The sequence below is a fragment of the Gymnoscopelus microlampas genome (assembly GCF_963454915.1).
Source record: "Gymnoscopelus microlampas genome assembly, chromosome: 24".
Lineage (NCBI taxonomy): Eukaryota > Metazoa > Chordata > Actinopteri > Myctophiformes > Myctophidae > Gymnoscopelus > Gymnoscopelus microlampas.
This window is the reverse complement of record NC_139961.1, coordinates 12,295,955-12,313,034: the sequence shown is the minus strand read 5'-3', so window position 1 is coordinate 12,313,034 and position 17,080 is coordinate 12,295,955. Positions and strand designations below refer to the sequence as shown.

Below are 17,080 nucleotides of genomic sequence, written 5' to 3'. Positions count from 1 at the left end.
GGCTGCACACCTGCAAAAGAGCAGAAGAAGGGATGGCAACAAAGAGAAGACAGTGTTAGAGAGAGAGAATACGAGGCAAAGGAGAAATGTGGAGAACAAATGTTCTCACATGCGACAGTGTGACAACAGACATTTGCTATATTAACCCATTCAGACCGGGAACGCATCTGTGTGTCATTTTTAGATTTCTTTGGGCATTCAAAAATAGCAGATATACAAGCTCATAGTGCGGCACCGAGTGCCGCGCGCTATGAGCTTGTAGATCTGCTATTTTTGAAAAATCGTGAAAAATCGTGGCAAAATCTTGGATTATATATATTTTTAAAGGGAACAATTATAAAATATGTAGTTCCAGGAACCACCAGAAGCAAAGATTTAAGTTACAAATGTCCGCCAAAAAAAGAAAAAAAAACGAATATTGCTCTCGGTGCCGCGCTATTGACCTTGTATATCTGCTATTTTTGAATAGCCCAACGAAATCTAAAAACGACACACAGATGCGTTTCCCGGTCTTAATGGGTTAAGTATCAATGTGAGACAGATGCGATCACTCATACTTGTCGTGATCATCTCGTTTGGTCCTTAACTGGCGGCAGATTATGTGTTTAAAACGATAACAGTAAATAATATGATGCCGCATCCATACTTGACCTGCCGTACACAATGGTAGCTACAGTATCAGCACCCTAGTGTCTCTGTCGCAGGCTCTAGTCTGGTTTATTTTAGGAGAGAAAGGTAATGACAACATCCTCGCTGAAAATGGGTCACTTATAAATATGTATGAAGCATGCTTCTGGCTTCAGATGTTCCAGACCTCTCCGTCAGACTTCTGAAAAATGAAAATAACTTTAAAAAAAATTATGTAAAGATCCCTGGCCTGTGAGACACTGTCCAACAACTGATTATGGTGACGGGCAGTGGTGGAAAGTAACTAAGTACATTTACTCAAGTACTGTACTTAAGTACAATTTTGAGGTATTTGTACTTTACTTGAGTATTTCCCATTTCCTATACTTTTACTTCTACTCCACTACATCTCAGAGGCAAATATTGTACTTTTACTTCACTACAATTATTTGAAAACTTTAGTTACTAGTTACTTTGCAATGATCAATTATTATATCATGAAGCATACATTAACCACTTTAGCCGTATGTTATACATAGGCAAGTACTTTTTCCACCACTGGGTGACGGGAGGGTTGGCAAAAGACAGGGGCTTGTGTTGGCATGGCAACACTTTTATGCACCCCCCAACCCCCAAGCCGAACACAACCCACAGGGAGTTGCATGTCAAGCCTTGTGATGAATGCAGTTCAGCTCCAAGAGGATATATTTTTAGTGAAAATGCATTATGCAGTCTACAGAAAGTAGCACATATTTGGCTGGATTAGGTTGGTCCTATAAGTGGCTATTTAAAAACACGTTCACGTTTCCTCCATGAAAAACAGAACAAAACTATTGCTAATTTGTGAGTTTCTTAATCCTTTTGACACTTATTCTGTAATCGTTCCTAGCACTAGTAGCGCTTTTCAGCCGTTACTGACAGGGATGAATTGCATGCATTGCAGAAGTGCATTGCATTGATTTTTTCCGAACTCCAGTCTGCAAACTGGTAAATCCAACTATGCCTGAACCTACTGTCTGTAACAAGAATGATTTATTTATGGCTGCACTACCTGGCAGTAGTGTATGTTCAATTGACCCCTAGAATATCATCTATCATGATGACTACTTCTGCTACACTGGAACTACTCTAGACTACTAAGTCAAAAACACATAAGAAGACACACATGTGTGTTTGCATTAAACGCACCACTTTTAACACACTTCATGCCTCTTAAACACAGATTCAAAATCACTCCTGTTTGAATGCACTCGGCTTACAAATAAATAAATAAAATAAATAAGGGTGCAACACTGAATCAATCTAATCGATTTAATCAATTATAAAACAAATATTGACCGAAATAAAATAATCAAGTTTCCAAAATATCGAAAATAGGAGATTCACATCGTGCCCCAATGCGGCACGAACTTTTGAGCTTGTATATCAGCTATTTTTTCACAACAAAAATAAAATAGGGCATTAGTAGTTAATCAGAATAATCAATTTTGGTCACTTATAAACAATGTATTAGATTTGTTTTTGCACTGATTTGTTGATATATATATATATATATCTATATATTTTAAATGACTAATTAGCCCAAAAATGCATTTCTTAATGATTCAATTAATTTAAAAAAAGATATCAATAAAATAATCACTAAGAGGATGATTGATAGGTGTAGCCCTCCAAAGAAACAAACAAGCACAGGTCCTTGGCGCTTGTTGCCATGGTCCCTAAAAACACTTTTTCGCACACACGCACACACACACACACACACACACACACACACACGCACACATGCACACACACACACAGGGGGAGGTTACTACCCTTGATCTGATGGCGGGATTAATACAGAGAATGGAGGCTTTAGTGTTGACAGGATGACTTCTCTAATCCCTACATCACCACATCTCTCCCTCTCTCTCTCTCTCTCTCTCTCTCTCTCTCTCTCTGTCTGTTAGTCTCTTACTCTGTCTGTCTGTCCCACCAGACCTAACTGTCTCTCCCTCTCTCTGCCTGTCTCTCTGTCTCCGGCCTTGTGCATACTGTACAGTACATGATAAAGTAGACCAGTGGTTCTCAAACTTTTTATTTAAAGGACCCCATAACTCTGAGTGTGCGCAAATGCACACTCTCATTCGGAACGTTGGGCGCTTGATAGTCACGTGACTCCCATAAGAAATGAATCAATGTAAATGGCCGCGCCCCCCCACCGATACGACACGTTGCCGCACGTGCCGCCTCACCAGCCAACACACAAGAGGAGGTTGAATGAACTGAAACCAGCGCTCCCCAAAACGACAGGTTTGGGGATCTGCTGGGAATTGATTACATAAAACCGGCACCTGCACATGCAGTCTCAATGTTTGTAAACAAATAATTGGTCTATAAGCCCACAGTTGTGGATTTGAGAGCACAACATCTGATATGACTATAGATTGTATGTACGATCAATGGATTATCAAATTTGGTAGATAATAGCTGTCTAGCTGTGTTTTGTGGTTGTCACCATGGTCTCCAAACAGAATGGGGGGGGGGGGGCAGATTTGAAAGAGTGAGGAAGTTGTCAAGGTGTTTCTAAACCATTGGTTCTAAAAGTGGGGTCCGGGGACCCGCAGAGGTCCTTGAGGAGTTCCAGGGGGTCCCCGAGTAAAATTATAGCTACTTAAGTACCAAATGGACCCTTATGGGCCTGTAATTTAGCGAGTGTTCAAATGGAACCAAAAGGACCCTTATGGGTTCATTTGGTTACATTTGTACACTCTCTGAGTTATGGGGGTCCGTGGACTAATGCAACTGGGGGTCCTTGAAATGTAAAAGTTAGAGACCCGCTGTTGATTTAGGCACAGCTCTGGGAGGGGAACCCAGTGGTGTTCTAGGTTTTTTTGGAGGGCATACGATAATCATTCCCTGCACGACATGTGCCCATATAGGCCATACACTTGCGCGTGGTCAATGGATGAAATGGTTAGTAGACAGTATATTCTTCTTTTTTTTTAAATTCTGCACAGCATACTACGTATATAATGTAACACGGTAGAACACACCACTGAGGGAACCCAAAGTCTTTGAAGGAGTGTGAGTCAGGTCAGGTCTTGAAAATCACATTGGCGGTCGAGGAGGTGTGCACATTATTGGTCGGTATGTTGGGTGAAACCTTCATACGGCGTGCTACTATTATTAGTGCACATTATCTTAAGGCATTGTGACTCATAATATTTCACAGTGCAGTTTTATGGGTCACAGAATTCAATGAAAGTATAGCTGAAAGAGCAGTCCGGGTCAGCTTGTGAACCCATACCACTTTATATCTATTTGATATCCAGCTGAACCTCTTACCCAGAGGAATGTATGACAAGTGCAGCCACTTACAGTATTAAGCGTCTCTTCTGAAGATCAGTGGAACTGCAATCAACCGATATTACTAAGGGCAGTGTTCCTGCAAAGAGAAAAGAGAAGGTATTGATGTAAGTGTGTGAACAAAGGTTAACTGAAGATGCTAAATGAGGTTAGCTTTTTCAATAAATCAAGACAAGGGTAAAAGTACAGTAGAGGAGCAGGGTGTACTGATTCCTTAACTAAACCCTGACCTCACTGCTTTTGCCCAATGACAACCACTTCAGTGCATTGCTTTAGTTTGAACTCACAGAAATGATTCTTTATAAAAATGTAAATTTAATTGTGTTAATGCAATTCTGTGATGACACTTTACATGATATTTATATGTATGATGTGGCTACACAATTAATTGGAACATAATCAATAACAGTGATTTTATGTTTCACAATTATGGAATCGTTAAACTTGCCAATTCATTAAAACAACCTCATTTGGTCAGCAACTTTGTACTTTTCCCTTGTCTCCTAGGAGTTTAATATAATATATTATATATAATACATTGTACAACCCATCTCCCCATCTATCAGCCTCACAGAGGCACAATATCACAGAGGACTGTGGATTGGATTACATAGAATACCATTTCACCAAAGCTATGGTACCAAAAAGCACACTAAACAAAGAGATTAATAAAATGATACAAAAGAAAACATATTTTCCACACAAAAAATATGCATTAAGTATGCAGTCCTACCATACAGTACAGCAATATGCAATGCTGTTATGGAACAGCCCATTGTATATAATGTACCTGCTGTGTCCATGCACAATTTAGAGATTTGAATTTAGAATTTCTAAATGGAATTTATTTGGTTCTAACCAGTGTACTTGTGTTGCTAAGACTTCCATTTATTCTTCTACTGTAACTTGCACTAGGCTATACGGCAGCCCTTTCCCGTAAACAACCCAATGTTCCCTCAGTTATGTTTGATCTTTGCCTTGCTCTATCTTCTCACACTAGCAGCACATCATTAAGTATCTCCTCTCTGTGCCTTGAGCTGGAGGGATGACTAACGTGCGGAAGGAAGAGAGCAAACCCCTAAAGATGCCGCTGGACTGGTGCCATGGATATTATAGTCAAACACCCAACATCTTAGAATGGAAAAGTCATGGTGTAACCTAGACCAGTGGTTCTCAACCTTTTCAGGCCGCAACCCCACAAAATAATCATATTTGAACTGGGGACCCCCCCCACCCTAACAAGCACAATAACATTCAACTGAAGCACTTGGAATTTTAGGAGTTGAGGCATTACATTTAGTTCGACTCGGCTCCACAGATAAGTAATGTGAAAATAGCTGATCTACAAGCTCCCAACGCCTCACAGCTATTTTCACAATGTTTGCCTCTTTCTTATATTATTATACAATTTGGCCAATGTTTGACCAGTTTTTATAGTAGTTTGTTGATTGCTTTTGATGAAGCAGCAGTAATGGTCTTTTTTATTTCATAATTTTTTTTTAATCTTAAAAGTCGTTAAATTGTCACTTTACTGTCATCTGGGGACCGACCCAAAACCACCCACAGGTTGAGAACCACTGACCTACAACATCTGGCCTGTAGGTTCAAACCCCACCACATCACATTGCTCCAAACGTGCAACCTGCGGTCACAGATCAATGGCTGGAACGAAATCCGATGAGGTTAATGTGCTTGCGTCTTCACATTCAGTTGAATGTTATTGTCTAGCCACCTACACAAGTTCACAGTGAACTGAAAAACCGTTCATGTGGGGTTATACAGTGCAATACAGTGCATTCTGAGTGGAACAATTACTTGCCCCCTACAATACAAGACGAGCCCTTTGTCAATCCACAAGTGTAGGCATCACAAAAGTAGGCCTGTCACAATTATTACATAATCGCCTGGTTGCAATTATTTGAGCTAATCATTATTTTTGCATAATCTGTATAAAAAACTAGAAATGTTATATTCATATCATTATTTTCAAGTCATTGTCCACACTCTTTTTAAGCATTTTAGGGCAAACAATTTGTTGGAATGCAATGCGTTGTGGACTTACAATTATTAAGTATATACTGTAGTTTTGGCCACAGCATATTATTTATTTTGATTGTTGGCAGCAGTCATCATTTGTCACATGATCTACCCTGTTCAGTTTTTGTTTGCAAAACCTAAAAATGGCAAACAGAAATGTACATCTGTTCCAATATTATGCTAAAACCACGATTAAATAATGAATTACAATTATTTATGACAATCATCAACTGACATTTCATGATCGTGACACAAAAGGTACAACAATGTACCTTGTAGTCCAGTCGTTATATTATTTTTATAATATTATTATATAATGTCATTATCTTGTTAGTGTATTTGTTATTGTCTCTGGAGCACGACAAAATTCTGCTGCACCTGCAACAAGCGAGTTACTTACAAATAACAATCCCTCTTGAATTGAAAGATGGAGATGCTGGTAATATTAGCTCTATCTTTTCTCCGGCACCAGCTGCGAATCCCAGGGTTATTTATAACTGGTGAGAGTGACGCTGAGACTAAATATACACTTATCACTGGAAAGAAAAGAAAAAAACCTAACCAGACCCAGTCACCCATATATCATATCGCCACTGTCCGGTGGAAACCTTGTATGTCCAAAACCGTAACTTATCAGGAAATGGAGACAAATAACCTGTGTTCCAATGGATCTAATGTAGTTATTATTCAGTCACAATTTTTGTTAATACTTTTCATTGGTTCAATATTTGTAAAACCCACAGACACCACATTAACCCATTGAGACCTGAAGCCGATTCTACATGTGTCCTAAATCTCAACAGTATTCTGAAAAACATATGTTTCCATATCAGTGGTGCTCAAACTTTTTCATGTCAAGGACCCCCAAAATGATATGTATTTGGCCGCGGACCCCCATCAAAATATTTTGATGGGGGTCCGCGGTCCGGTCCAGGGACCCCAGATGATTTGAGTTAAAAGCGGTTCGCTTTAAAAATACATTATTCAAAGACTTGCACACGTTTTTTCAAAAATAGCAGATCTACAAGCTCGTGGCGCGGCACTCGGTGCCGCGCTACGAGCTTGTAGATCTGCTATTTTTGAATAGCCCAAAGTGTAAAATAATGCTTTTTAGCTCAAATCTAAAAAATGACACAGTTCCAGGTCTTAATGGGTTTAACTTTCAAAGGTTTTTAAAAAAATAGTTCAATTGTGACACTTGACTTGTATGACGAATAGGGCATTCATTTACAAAACAAAAGCATATAAGTTGAAATATGGAGATACAAGGTTTCTGCCTGCGACAGCAACAATACTCTGTTGCCATAGCCTACACATACTCTACTTACTACATGCTGCATAACCTTTTAGTTACGGTATGAAACGAGGAGCACACAGCATGCAGGAAAGCAAAGCTATGTGTGTACACATCTCCAGATGGTGAGGAGAGGTGATGAGACAGAGAGCCAACTGGTAATTACACAATATGCCGTAGGATTGACTGTCTCTTGTTGATATAGGAACTGCCAGCATAGTTGTATTTATTTTGAGTGTGGGTGGTTTTAGGATTTCACGATAACATGCTCTAACTCAGGGTTCCTCAATAGGCGGCCCGCGGGCCATTTGCGGCCCGTGAGAGGCAACTGTCCGGCCCGCGACGACTCCTGTCATAAAAAAATATATATATATCTTTTTTCTTTTTTTTTGGAAAAAAAATAAGATCTGTATTACTGTTCAAGCAGACTAACAAACACATCTGTAAGTAGATAATTGATTCGGGACTTATTTCGATTTTCAGTATGTACAACTGGCTGCTGTTAATCTGTATTACTTTTCAAGCAGACCTATTTTGTTTCCAGAGTGCATTTTTTACTTGCGTGACCCTCAACACAGGATTTAAGAATCCCAGGCCTAAAATAACAGTGTCAAATTAGCTTGATTAGAGAAAAACAAACAAATAAAAAACAATTTCGCATCAATGCCCCTGGCCCTCGGCTTGGTACCCGAGACATCATTTCGCCCTTGGGGAAAAGTAATTGGGGAACCCCGGTCTAACTTGTTTCAAATGAAACAAATGAAATAGTAGTAAGTAATTTCATCATGAAAAAATAAATACATCTGCCACTCGAATGTACTAAGATAAATTCTAGTCTGAAAAGTATGAATGCAAGAAATAATCACATGTTAAGCTTGTCAGACAGAAATATATATAAACAATAATATAATATGAAAAATGGATAGATGGATGTATACATAGAGTGAGACAGAACAACCCCATTATACTTCACTGACTGGGGTCCCCCAGGGGTCTATACTTGGTCAACTCCTTTTTCCAACCACACCAAATCTCTTCACTGAAAACATAGCTGATCTAAACACATTGTGAGCTTGTAGAGCAGCAGTTTCCGCCTAATGTTCACCCACTTTGACATGCCCAGAATAGGGACCATAGGGTTCGTGTGATTAAGTAATACCTGAATAATGTAACGTGTGACGGTAGAGTAGCCATTCTTTCTCTCTCACTCACACACACACACACACACACACACACACACACACACACACACACACACACACACACACACACACACACACACACACACACACACACACACACACACACACACACACACACACACACACACACACACACACACACACACACACACACACACACACATTCCAGAAATAGCCGTAGCGTGATCAGAGAACAATGAAGCTGTCCTGTCAGAGACGACAGCTTCCTGTCCCCAACACACCCACCCACCACATTCCTGTGTGCCACTGTAAGAGTGGTTTCAACCTGATGGGCACAAAATATAGTCTGCTACAATGACGAGGGGTCAACTCCCATTTCACAACCGTTTGACTGTACTTAAGCCCGGGGAAAAAAGTGTAACGCAGTGGTTCTCACACTTTTTTATGTCAAGGACCCCCGAATTATGTGTATTTGGCTGCTGACCCCCATCTGAAAAGACTTTGTGCCAGGGTCCCACATAAAAGATTTGTGTTGTTAAAATGGTTCAAAGGTATTCAATATTTTACAGATGTTTTCAAGATTCTTTGGAAAATAGCCGATCTACGAGCTCACAATACGCTGATGCGATGCATTGTGAGCTTGTAGATCGGCTATCGGCTGATATTAACACTTGATGCTGGTACATTCTGACACTGGATAGTGAACCTGCTAGCTGAGCTCTACTAGCCAATTACGGTAGCATCAATTTATTTTTCCCAATATAGGAATGCCCAATGCCTGTATGAGCTGGTTAGGCCACCAGGGGGTGCCTCACTGACCCATAGCTATTGTATTAAACAAACAAACAAGCAAGCAAGCAAGCAAACAAACAAACAAAAAGAACTACCCCAATATCTAAAATGCTGCAGTCATCAATAACCATCAAGAAACTGTCTTATTTGAATAAGCCCAATCTCTCCATCATCAGATTCATGGCAGCATTACTCTTTTGTCAGGTGTAAATAAAAATAGAAATGTATCCAGGGACAAGCTAGTGGCTCACAGGTGCTCTGCAGCCAATGAGAAACTCATAGGGGTATATTCCCTGTTTACACCAGTAGTTCTCAAACTTTTCATTTTGAGGACCCTCAGTTTGGTATGCATTATTAGATCACTGTTTCCCAAACAGTGGGTTGGGGCCCATCTTTGGGTCGCAGACCAATTTTTATGGGTCACCAGTAAATGTCAAAACATTAAAGGACGACTTCACCCATTTTCATATAATTGGTCCTCACTAATGCTCATGATCAAATGGTAAAAAAAAAATCTGCTCGGAAGGCTGTGGACACTTCAGAAACCCCAGTAGTTCAGAAATACCAGTGACATTGTTGTTAGGCAGATTTTTTTTTTTCAAACAAGATTTTAGATGTTTTAATTAGATTTGTATTAACGCGAGAACAATGGCTTCCATTATAGCATGCTAACTTTCCAGGAATAGAAAGCCTGCAGTTTCTATAAGCTTGGATTCCCAATCGATGATGTCACTGGTAGACAGGCTTCTCAATTGTCCACAGCTCTCCTCTGAGACACAGACCAAGTAGACAGAAATGGTGCCATTTTATCATGAGCAGTAGTGAAGACCAATTATATTAAAATAGGTTGAAAATCGGTGAAGTCGTCCTTTAAAAAAATAGTTTTAAAAAATCATGAATGAAACAGAAATTCAATGATTTTTCAAAAGAATTTCATGAATAAATAAACAAACAAAGAAATTTAGAAAACAAATGTTTAAGAAGCTCACAAAGCGTCGCGTTGTGAGCTTGTAGATCTGCTATTTTCACTAGTTTGGGCAACAGTCTAATTTCTCTTTTGGGTCTTGAGCTAAAAAGTTTGGGAACCACTGCATTAGATCATTGTGCCGAGGGCCCCCATAACTCTGACAGTGTACAAATGAAAGGGTCCATTCGGTTCCATTGGTACACTGTCAGAGTTACAGACCTGCAAGGGTCCACGTGGTTTCTAACTATCAGTGAGATAGCTGGCGACCCCCTGGGACCCCCTCAAGGACCCCTAGGGGTCCGCAGACCTCACTTTGAGAAACACTGGTGTACACTATCCTATTACAACATTGAGAAGCAACAGATAAATAGTGGTTTGGTCTAAAAGACACGTAATTAAGTAAAAAAGCTGCCAATTGATCCATGTGACATTTGGGCTGGCATTTAGACGTTATCATTGGATGTTCAACACCGATAGCTGAGCTGAAGTAGTGGATTCGACTGGTACTGCTTATTACCTGCTAGTGTTTCCTGCTGAGAAGAATTAGCAGGAAAATTGGCGTCTGTTCATCCCTGCGAATGGCTTTTCCTTTGATTATATTTGTAATTAGTCATTCAATCAGTGAACAACCACTCAACAGCTAACCATTGTTTATACTATCCTGAAGCCTTCACGTGGCTCCAGTCCCTTCGGTGTGGATTTGTAGGCCTATCTAGGATCTGTAATGTATTGATTTTCATCGTGGACAGGTTTATGTGAAATGAGAAATTCGACTCCACCACATTCCCAAATTCAACATCTTGATTACAGTCTTCCCAAGGGAAAACAAATAAGGAGGAATAAATCTGCAATTACCTGCCCCTTAATTACAGTTTTTGGAAGGGCAAACGAGGAGGAATAAACTACAATTATCTGCACAGTGCCCACCAATACAACATTTTATGTGTGACCTCACGATGGCCCGGTGGATATGGTAGACTATTGTGTAGAGATTGATCATCAGCATACATCCTGCCTGGGACCATTAACGGAGGAAACACTTTAGAAGGAGATTACATCCCGACTCCAGCTGGAATTATGTTAAAGATCGCTGTCCTGTCTTCACCTCCTCTGGTATATGGTGCCTTGGGGAAGAGAGATCTGGTGGTTGTGTGTTATAGGGCTGGGCGATATGACTTCAAATCAATAGCACAATTACTTCGAACTTTTGCCTCGATTACGATGAATTCACTTTTATTTTTTTCATAAAAATAACTTTCAAAAGTTTCAAAAATAGCTAAATTGTGACGAATTAGGACATTCATTATTTTAATATTAATTTCATACAGTTTACCACTGATATAGCCTACTGTAAGTCCGGGGGCCCCTGGGGGTCTGGGGACAGCCCAAGGGCCCTTGAGGGCGGGGGTTCCAGCGGGTCCCAGCTAAATTATTGATAGTTACAGGAACCGAAACACACCCTTACAGAAAGATCTGTAACTCAGAGTGTACAAATGGAACAAATAGAACCAAATGCACCTGTAAGGGTCCATTTGGTTCCATTTGTAATCTGTCAGAGACATTAAATTAATACTGAGGAGTGTACAGTGTAGTAGATTGGAATCCCATCATCCCAGAGATAAAATAAAAATCCTATCAAATGGGGGTCCTTGGCCTAACACATATCAAACTGGGGGTTCTTGTAATCAAAAAGGTTGCAAATCCCTGCATGTATAAATCATTGAGGTTTGGAGTGGAGTGTGTGTGTGTGTGTGTGTGTGTGTGTGTGTGTGTGTGTGTGTGTGTGTGTGTGTGTGTGTGTGTGTGTGTGTGTGTGTGTGTGTGTGTGTGTGTGTGTGTGTGTGTTGTAGTAGTGAGCAGGTTCTATCAGACCTGACCAAAAGGCTTTCTTCCAATTGATAAAAAAGCTATTTCACTCGCACAGATTCTTCTCAAAATAAATCTTAGCCTACATCTTATTACTAGAGCACTGATCCAGACATCATCCATCAACAGCGTATAGCCAACAGAAAACAGGAGCTGTTGATGCTTAAAAACACAACAAAGCAGTAAAGTAACTATATTTTTCAATTAAATAAACACACACACACACACACAGTATGATTAATTGTATGACAACAACAGTGCCTATATTGGCCGAGTAACAGTAAGCTATACAGTACAAATATGATTATTTGTCATTTGTTATATTGTGATTTTGTTTATCATTATTACTGTCACTATTATTATTTTTTTCTGTGTATGTGTATGTGTATGTGCATGTGCTGGGGATTGTTGAAAAAACATCATCATAATATACCAAAAACAATACAGTACAAATAAGATTTTAAAGGCGAGAACCATATGGTTCTCGCCTTTAAAATCTTATTTGTACTGTAATATTTATGCCTCCTGTAATGAAACAATAAGCTAAATGTCAATAAGGCATTGCATTACATAAGTATAGGCTCCACCAAGGAAAGGAAACTGACAATGTTTTTTATTTGTACCACTGAAGTTACATTTTGTACCATATTGAAAAACAAATAAACATTTGAATTACAAAAAAAAAAAAAATGTTTTTTATTTATGATGTATGATGTATTTTAATTAATTAATTATTATTACAATTATTTTTGGGGGATAATTAGGCAAGTGCAAGGGTATGTGTGTGAATGTGTGTGATAATAGTGTGTGTAATGTAAAATAATTACAATACACATTTTTTTAAAGTAGGCTCCATCATCTCACTTACCGTAAAATAAATAAACAAAATAATTAATAAAAAAAACAAAAAAAGAAAGATAGAAAAAATAGAAAAAAATAAAATACTAAATAAGATAAAAACAAGTACATAAAGAGACAATCAAGTGTTGTCTGAATAATATATATATATATTTTAAATAAAAAACAAAGATAGAAAATCTCACTTACCGTAAAAAGAGAAAATCTATGTAGAGGATTCAGCTCCTAATGTTTACGCAGCGACCACTTGTTTCTTCATTATGTCGCTTCTTAGATGATAGCCTTCTGGTCTGCTGCCGAGCCTAGGAGTCAGTCTGATGGCGGTGATGTTGGACCCACATCACGGGCCGTGGTGCCCCGCCGATGTCTCCTGATCCAAGCCGGGCTCCGGAGCTCCGAGGCGGGGTGAGCGGCACCCCTCGTCCCGCTGCCGATCCGTCGCTCCTCCAGCCGCTGATGTCGGGTTGTTTTTCGCATTACTCCATTATGTTGTTACGGGGATTTTACGGCGTTTCCTCTGATCGCTACATAGTCGCCATCATCATCAGGCCAGTTGATCTTCGATCAGACGCTGGTTGTTGTTGCCAGACAGAAAAAAAAGTGTTCATATCTTATTTATTTAAAGCGGAGGGGGGCCACTTCACATCCGCCCTGACCGTTACAATGTTTCCGCTGCTGCCACCGATGTGTATGTACTGTCTGTACTGTGTACCATACTATACACAAAACCTGGGCGTCCTCCAGTCCTAGACAGTGACATGAAAACACTATTAACCGACTCACTAAATACTACACATCGGTGTTTTAATCCCCTATTTTTCGATCACGATGGTCATGATGGTCATGAACTTCAACAAAAAGAAAACATTGCCTTGATTCATATCATATCATATGTGTGAATCACCATATGCTGATCTGATGCCAGGGTTACAATACTGCCCCCACTGTATCAAAGCCTGTAAATATGATGACAGCAGACTGCTTGACATGAAAACCCAACCGACTCACAAAATACCACACCTCGGTGTTTTAATCCCTTATTTGTCGGCGATTGCGATTTTTTCCAAGAAAAAAACATTGCCTTGATTAATATCATATGGGTGAATCCGCATGATCAGACGAGACCCCATATGGCTGTCTGGTGCTAGGGTTACACCAATACTGCCCCCACTGTATCAAAGCCTGTAAAAGAAGATGATGACAGCAGACTGCTTGATATTATGTCAGGGAGATGAGGAGAGAGAGAGTGCGGGATGTGGGATTTGGCAAATAATCCCGCCTTCTCAATCCTCTAGACAACAAAAGAAATCAACTAGTCCATCCCATTATTTTAATACATTCATGGTCCACCATCCATCTGTCCATTGATCCATCCATCCACCCACCCACCCACCCACCCACCACAACATAGAACACAAATCTCAGTTGCACCTATTCAAACTCCAGTTATTTATTGACTTGAGAAAATATACATGTAATAATACACAAAATATACATTCTGTAACCCCAAAAAATTAAGCAATGTTTTGTACAATCTGAGTTGTGGTTGGGACGGGTATCAAAACATTACACGTTGCTATCAGTTGTAACATTATACCATTGAAACGTACCGGAAAAGGATCCCTTTTGATCGGTCGAGGCTCAGTAAAGCATGCCATATTATATTTCAAGGTAAATTTATGAAAAGAAAAATAATAAATAAATTGACTCTCACACAATGAAAGCACCTTTCATTCAACATAGACCTGAACCAGAAGATGTATATCTTTGTCAATCTATTTAAAGAAATAACAAAAAATTGGGTTCACATTTGTTTTTAACACTGTAAAATATGACCGTAATGGCGTGGCTACAATGGCATCAATGTGTGTGTGCTTATATGATGCAGTGGGTTTGGATAAGTTGGCGGGCCATTTCTGTGTTGCCACTGGCCCGGTAGATGAGGGACAGGTTGAAGGCAATCTCCCCACTCAGATCCACCTGGTCACGAGAGATACCCTGGAGAGAGAGAGAGAGACACACACACACACACACACAGAGAAACACAGAGAGAGAGAGAGAGAGAGAGAGAGAGACAGAGACAGAGACAGAGACAGAGACAGAGACAGAGAGAGAAAGAGATGGGGGGTTAAAAGGTGGGGCCATAGCAAAAGACAAAATGAAGAGAGAGAGATTGGAGAAGGAGAAACAGAGATTATCCCTTATTAGTGTCTTCTCAAACTCAGATGGTAGGCTCCCCCTCAGCTATTTGTTCGTGTTTAGCTACCACAAAGCTTTGTTCGTGTTTAGCTACCACAAAGCTTACAAGTTCTCCCAGATGTGATTCTGGTTCTAGTACATTATTTAATCATTTTTGTAAAGATATTTTTGGGCCTTTTTCTGCCTTTAATGATAGTAGATAGTGAAGTGAAGATGGACAGGAAACAGGGAGAGAGAGAGGGAGTGACACGCAGCAAAGGCCGTCGGAAACGGGATTCAGACTCGCGAAGCGCTGTCAGGCTACATTAGAGCCTATATGTGGTGTGCACCTGGACCGTTAGGCCAGCGGGCGCGCCAAGGATTTAGTACATTATTGAGATGTTTAAGTTATTTGCACCCCCAAAAATAATTAGGGTACATTGCATGACTACATTTTAAGAGTTCATTTGACAGATTTTTGCATTCTTAGTGTTAAATTAATACTACAGATTTTTCTGTGTGCATTCTAGACTCTGCGTTCAGACCAGTCACAATTAGAGACACACTGCGTTGCTATTGTACAGTATGATGATCAGAGTCAGCTGACTGCTAGCGGTAGTGTTGGCTGCCTAAATGTAAAAAAAAAAACAAGGAATCTCGTGGTCAGCATCAGCAGACGCTTCTCTGGTTAAAGCTTCCGTTTCATGTTCTGCTGGTTCAATGTGCTCTCTCCACTCTGACTCTATGGGCCATTTCACCCAGCACTTGCTCTCCTGTGTTTGAGGCTTGGATCCAGTCCACGCCTACCAAATTGCTAGGAGACCAACTGTCTGCATACTGCAGCATATCTTGTCCTTCATTGGTCCGTTTTCAAATTAGTCACAGTCCAGGTCACAGCACACGGTCAAAGTTTAGCCATATGGAATACATTGCATGCAGCCCAGGTATACCTGTAGCATCTCTCTTGAGTACATATATTTTTTGCATTCTTAGTGTTAAATGAATACTAAGGATTTTACTGTGTTACTGGGCATACACATGACAAGGCGCATTCACATCGGACGTGATAAAAATAATGTCACTTGAACGGCGGGAAACTCGGTAGCATTTTACATTTGCTTGAAGCGATACACACACACACTGGCTGACGCTCTGTTCACTTTGGTGAAAATAGCTTGAGTTGCATTTTTTTTTGTCTCATTTGTATCTTAACATTAATCACGTCTCTCTAAGAACTTGCTCTGCGTCCAGAGTGAATGCACCTTAACAGATGTAGGTGATTAGGTTTACGCTGACAGAAATGTGTGTGTGAGTCTCAAAGGAGGGTAGAACAAGCCAAACCGAGACAAATCATTTTGTCTGTGGATGCGAGTCCCCCCCCCCCCCCCCCCCCCGAATGCCGGCTGAACTCGGTGCTGGGTGCATGCAGCATGCACAGTCAAACACGTAGCATACACTGTACTGCCGCATGCATAACCAAAATGTACACTATGATCTTACACGATGAAACATCAAATGTATAAATGGTAAATGGTGCTTTTATATAGCGCTTTTATCCAAAGTGCTTTACATAGATTGTGCATTACATTCACCCATTCACACACACATTCATACACCGATGGCGGAGGAAACCATGCAAGGCACCAACCTGCTCATCGGGAGCAATTAGTGGTTCAGCGTCTTGCTCAAGGACACTTCGACACTAACTCTGAGGGAGCCCCCAGCCCGGGATCGAACTGGGAACCTTGCCATTTTCCAGTTCACTCTACCCGGCCACTCTACCCCTGAGCCACTGCCGCCCATATATGTATGTGTGTGCGCGTACCTTCAGTGTGGGTGCAGGTAGACTCAGTGCTTTCTGGTAGTAGTGTATAGCCAGGTGCACCAGGCCCACCTGATGCAGAGCTCTGGCCAGGTTGTACATGCTCTCCTGGCATTCTCCACGTAATT

General features: G+C 40.4%; 2 protein-coding genes across 6 annotated transcripts in view; both read right to left on the bottom strand.

The window, feature by feature from the left end:
- Positions 1-13,907, bottom strand: part of LOC311040414 (E3 ubiquitin-protein ligase HECW2-like) — a 64,526-nt gene extending 50,619 nt beyond the window's left edge. For 3 of the 5 annotated variants that reach the window (XM_084050691.1, XM_084050692.1, XM_084050693.1), the window contains exons 1-2: positions 13,142-13,906; positions 3,988-4,054 (exon numbers count right to left, since the gene is read on the bottom strand). The gene's annotated coding sequence lies outside the window, so the exon portion shown is untranslated. Of the gene's footprint in view, positions 1-3,987; positions 4,055-13,141 lie in introns of all 5 variants that reach the window. The other 2 variants (XM_084050689.1, XM_084050690.1) reach the window with 1 other exon arrangement.
- Positions 13,908-14,386: 479 nt separating this feature from the next.
- The window catches only part of LOC311040418 (general transcription factor 3C polypeptide 3-like), a 19,239-nt gene continuing 16,545 nt past the window's right edge, over positions 14,387-17,080 (bottom strand). Inside the window, exons 18-19 of the mRNA XM_084050698.1 lie at positions 16,956-17,080; positions 14,387-14,950 (exon numbers count right to left, since the gene is read on the bottom strand). The exon at positions 16,956-17,080 is cut by the window's right edge and continues 28 nt beyond it. Coding sequence (XP_083906824.1) covers positions 14,828-14,950; positions 16,956-17,080 — 248 coding nt within the window. The 3' untranslated portion in view covers positions 14,387-14,827. The remainder of the gene's footprint in view (positions 14,951-16,955) is intronic.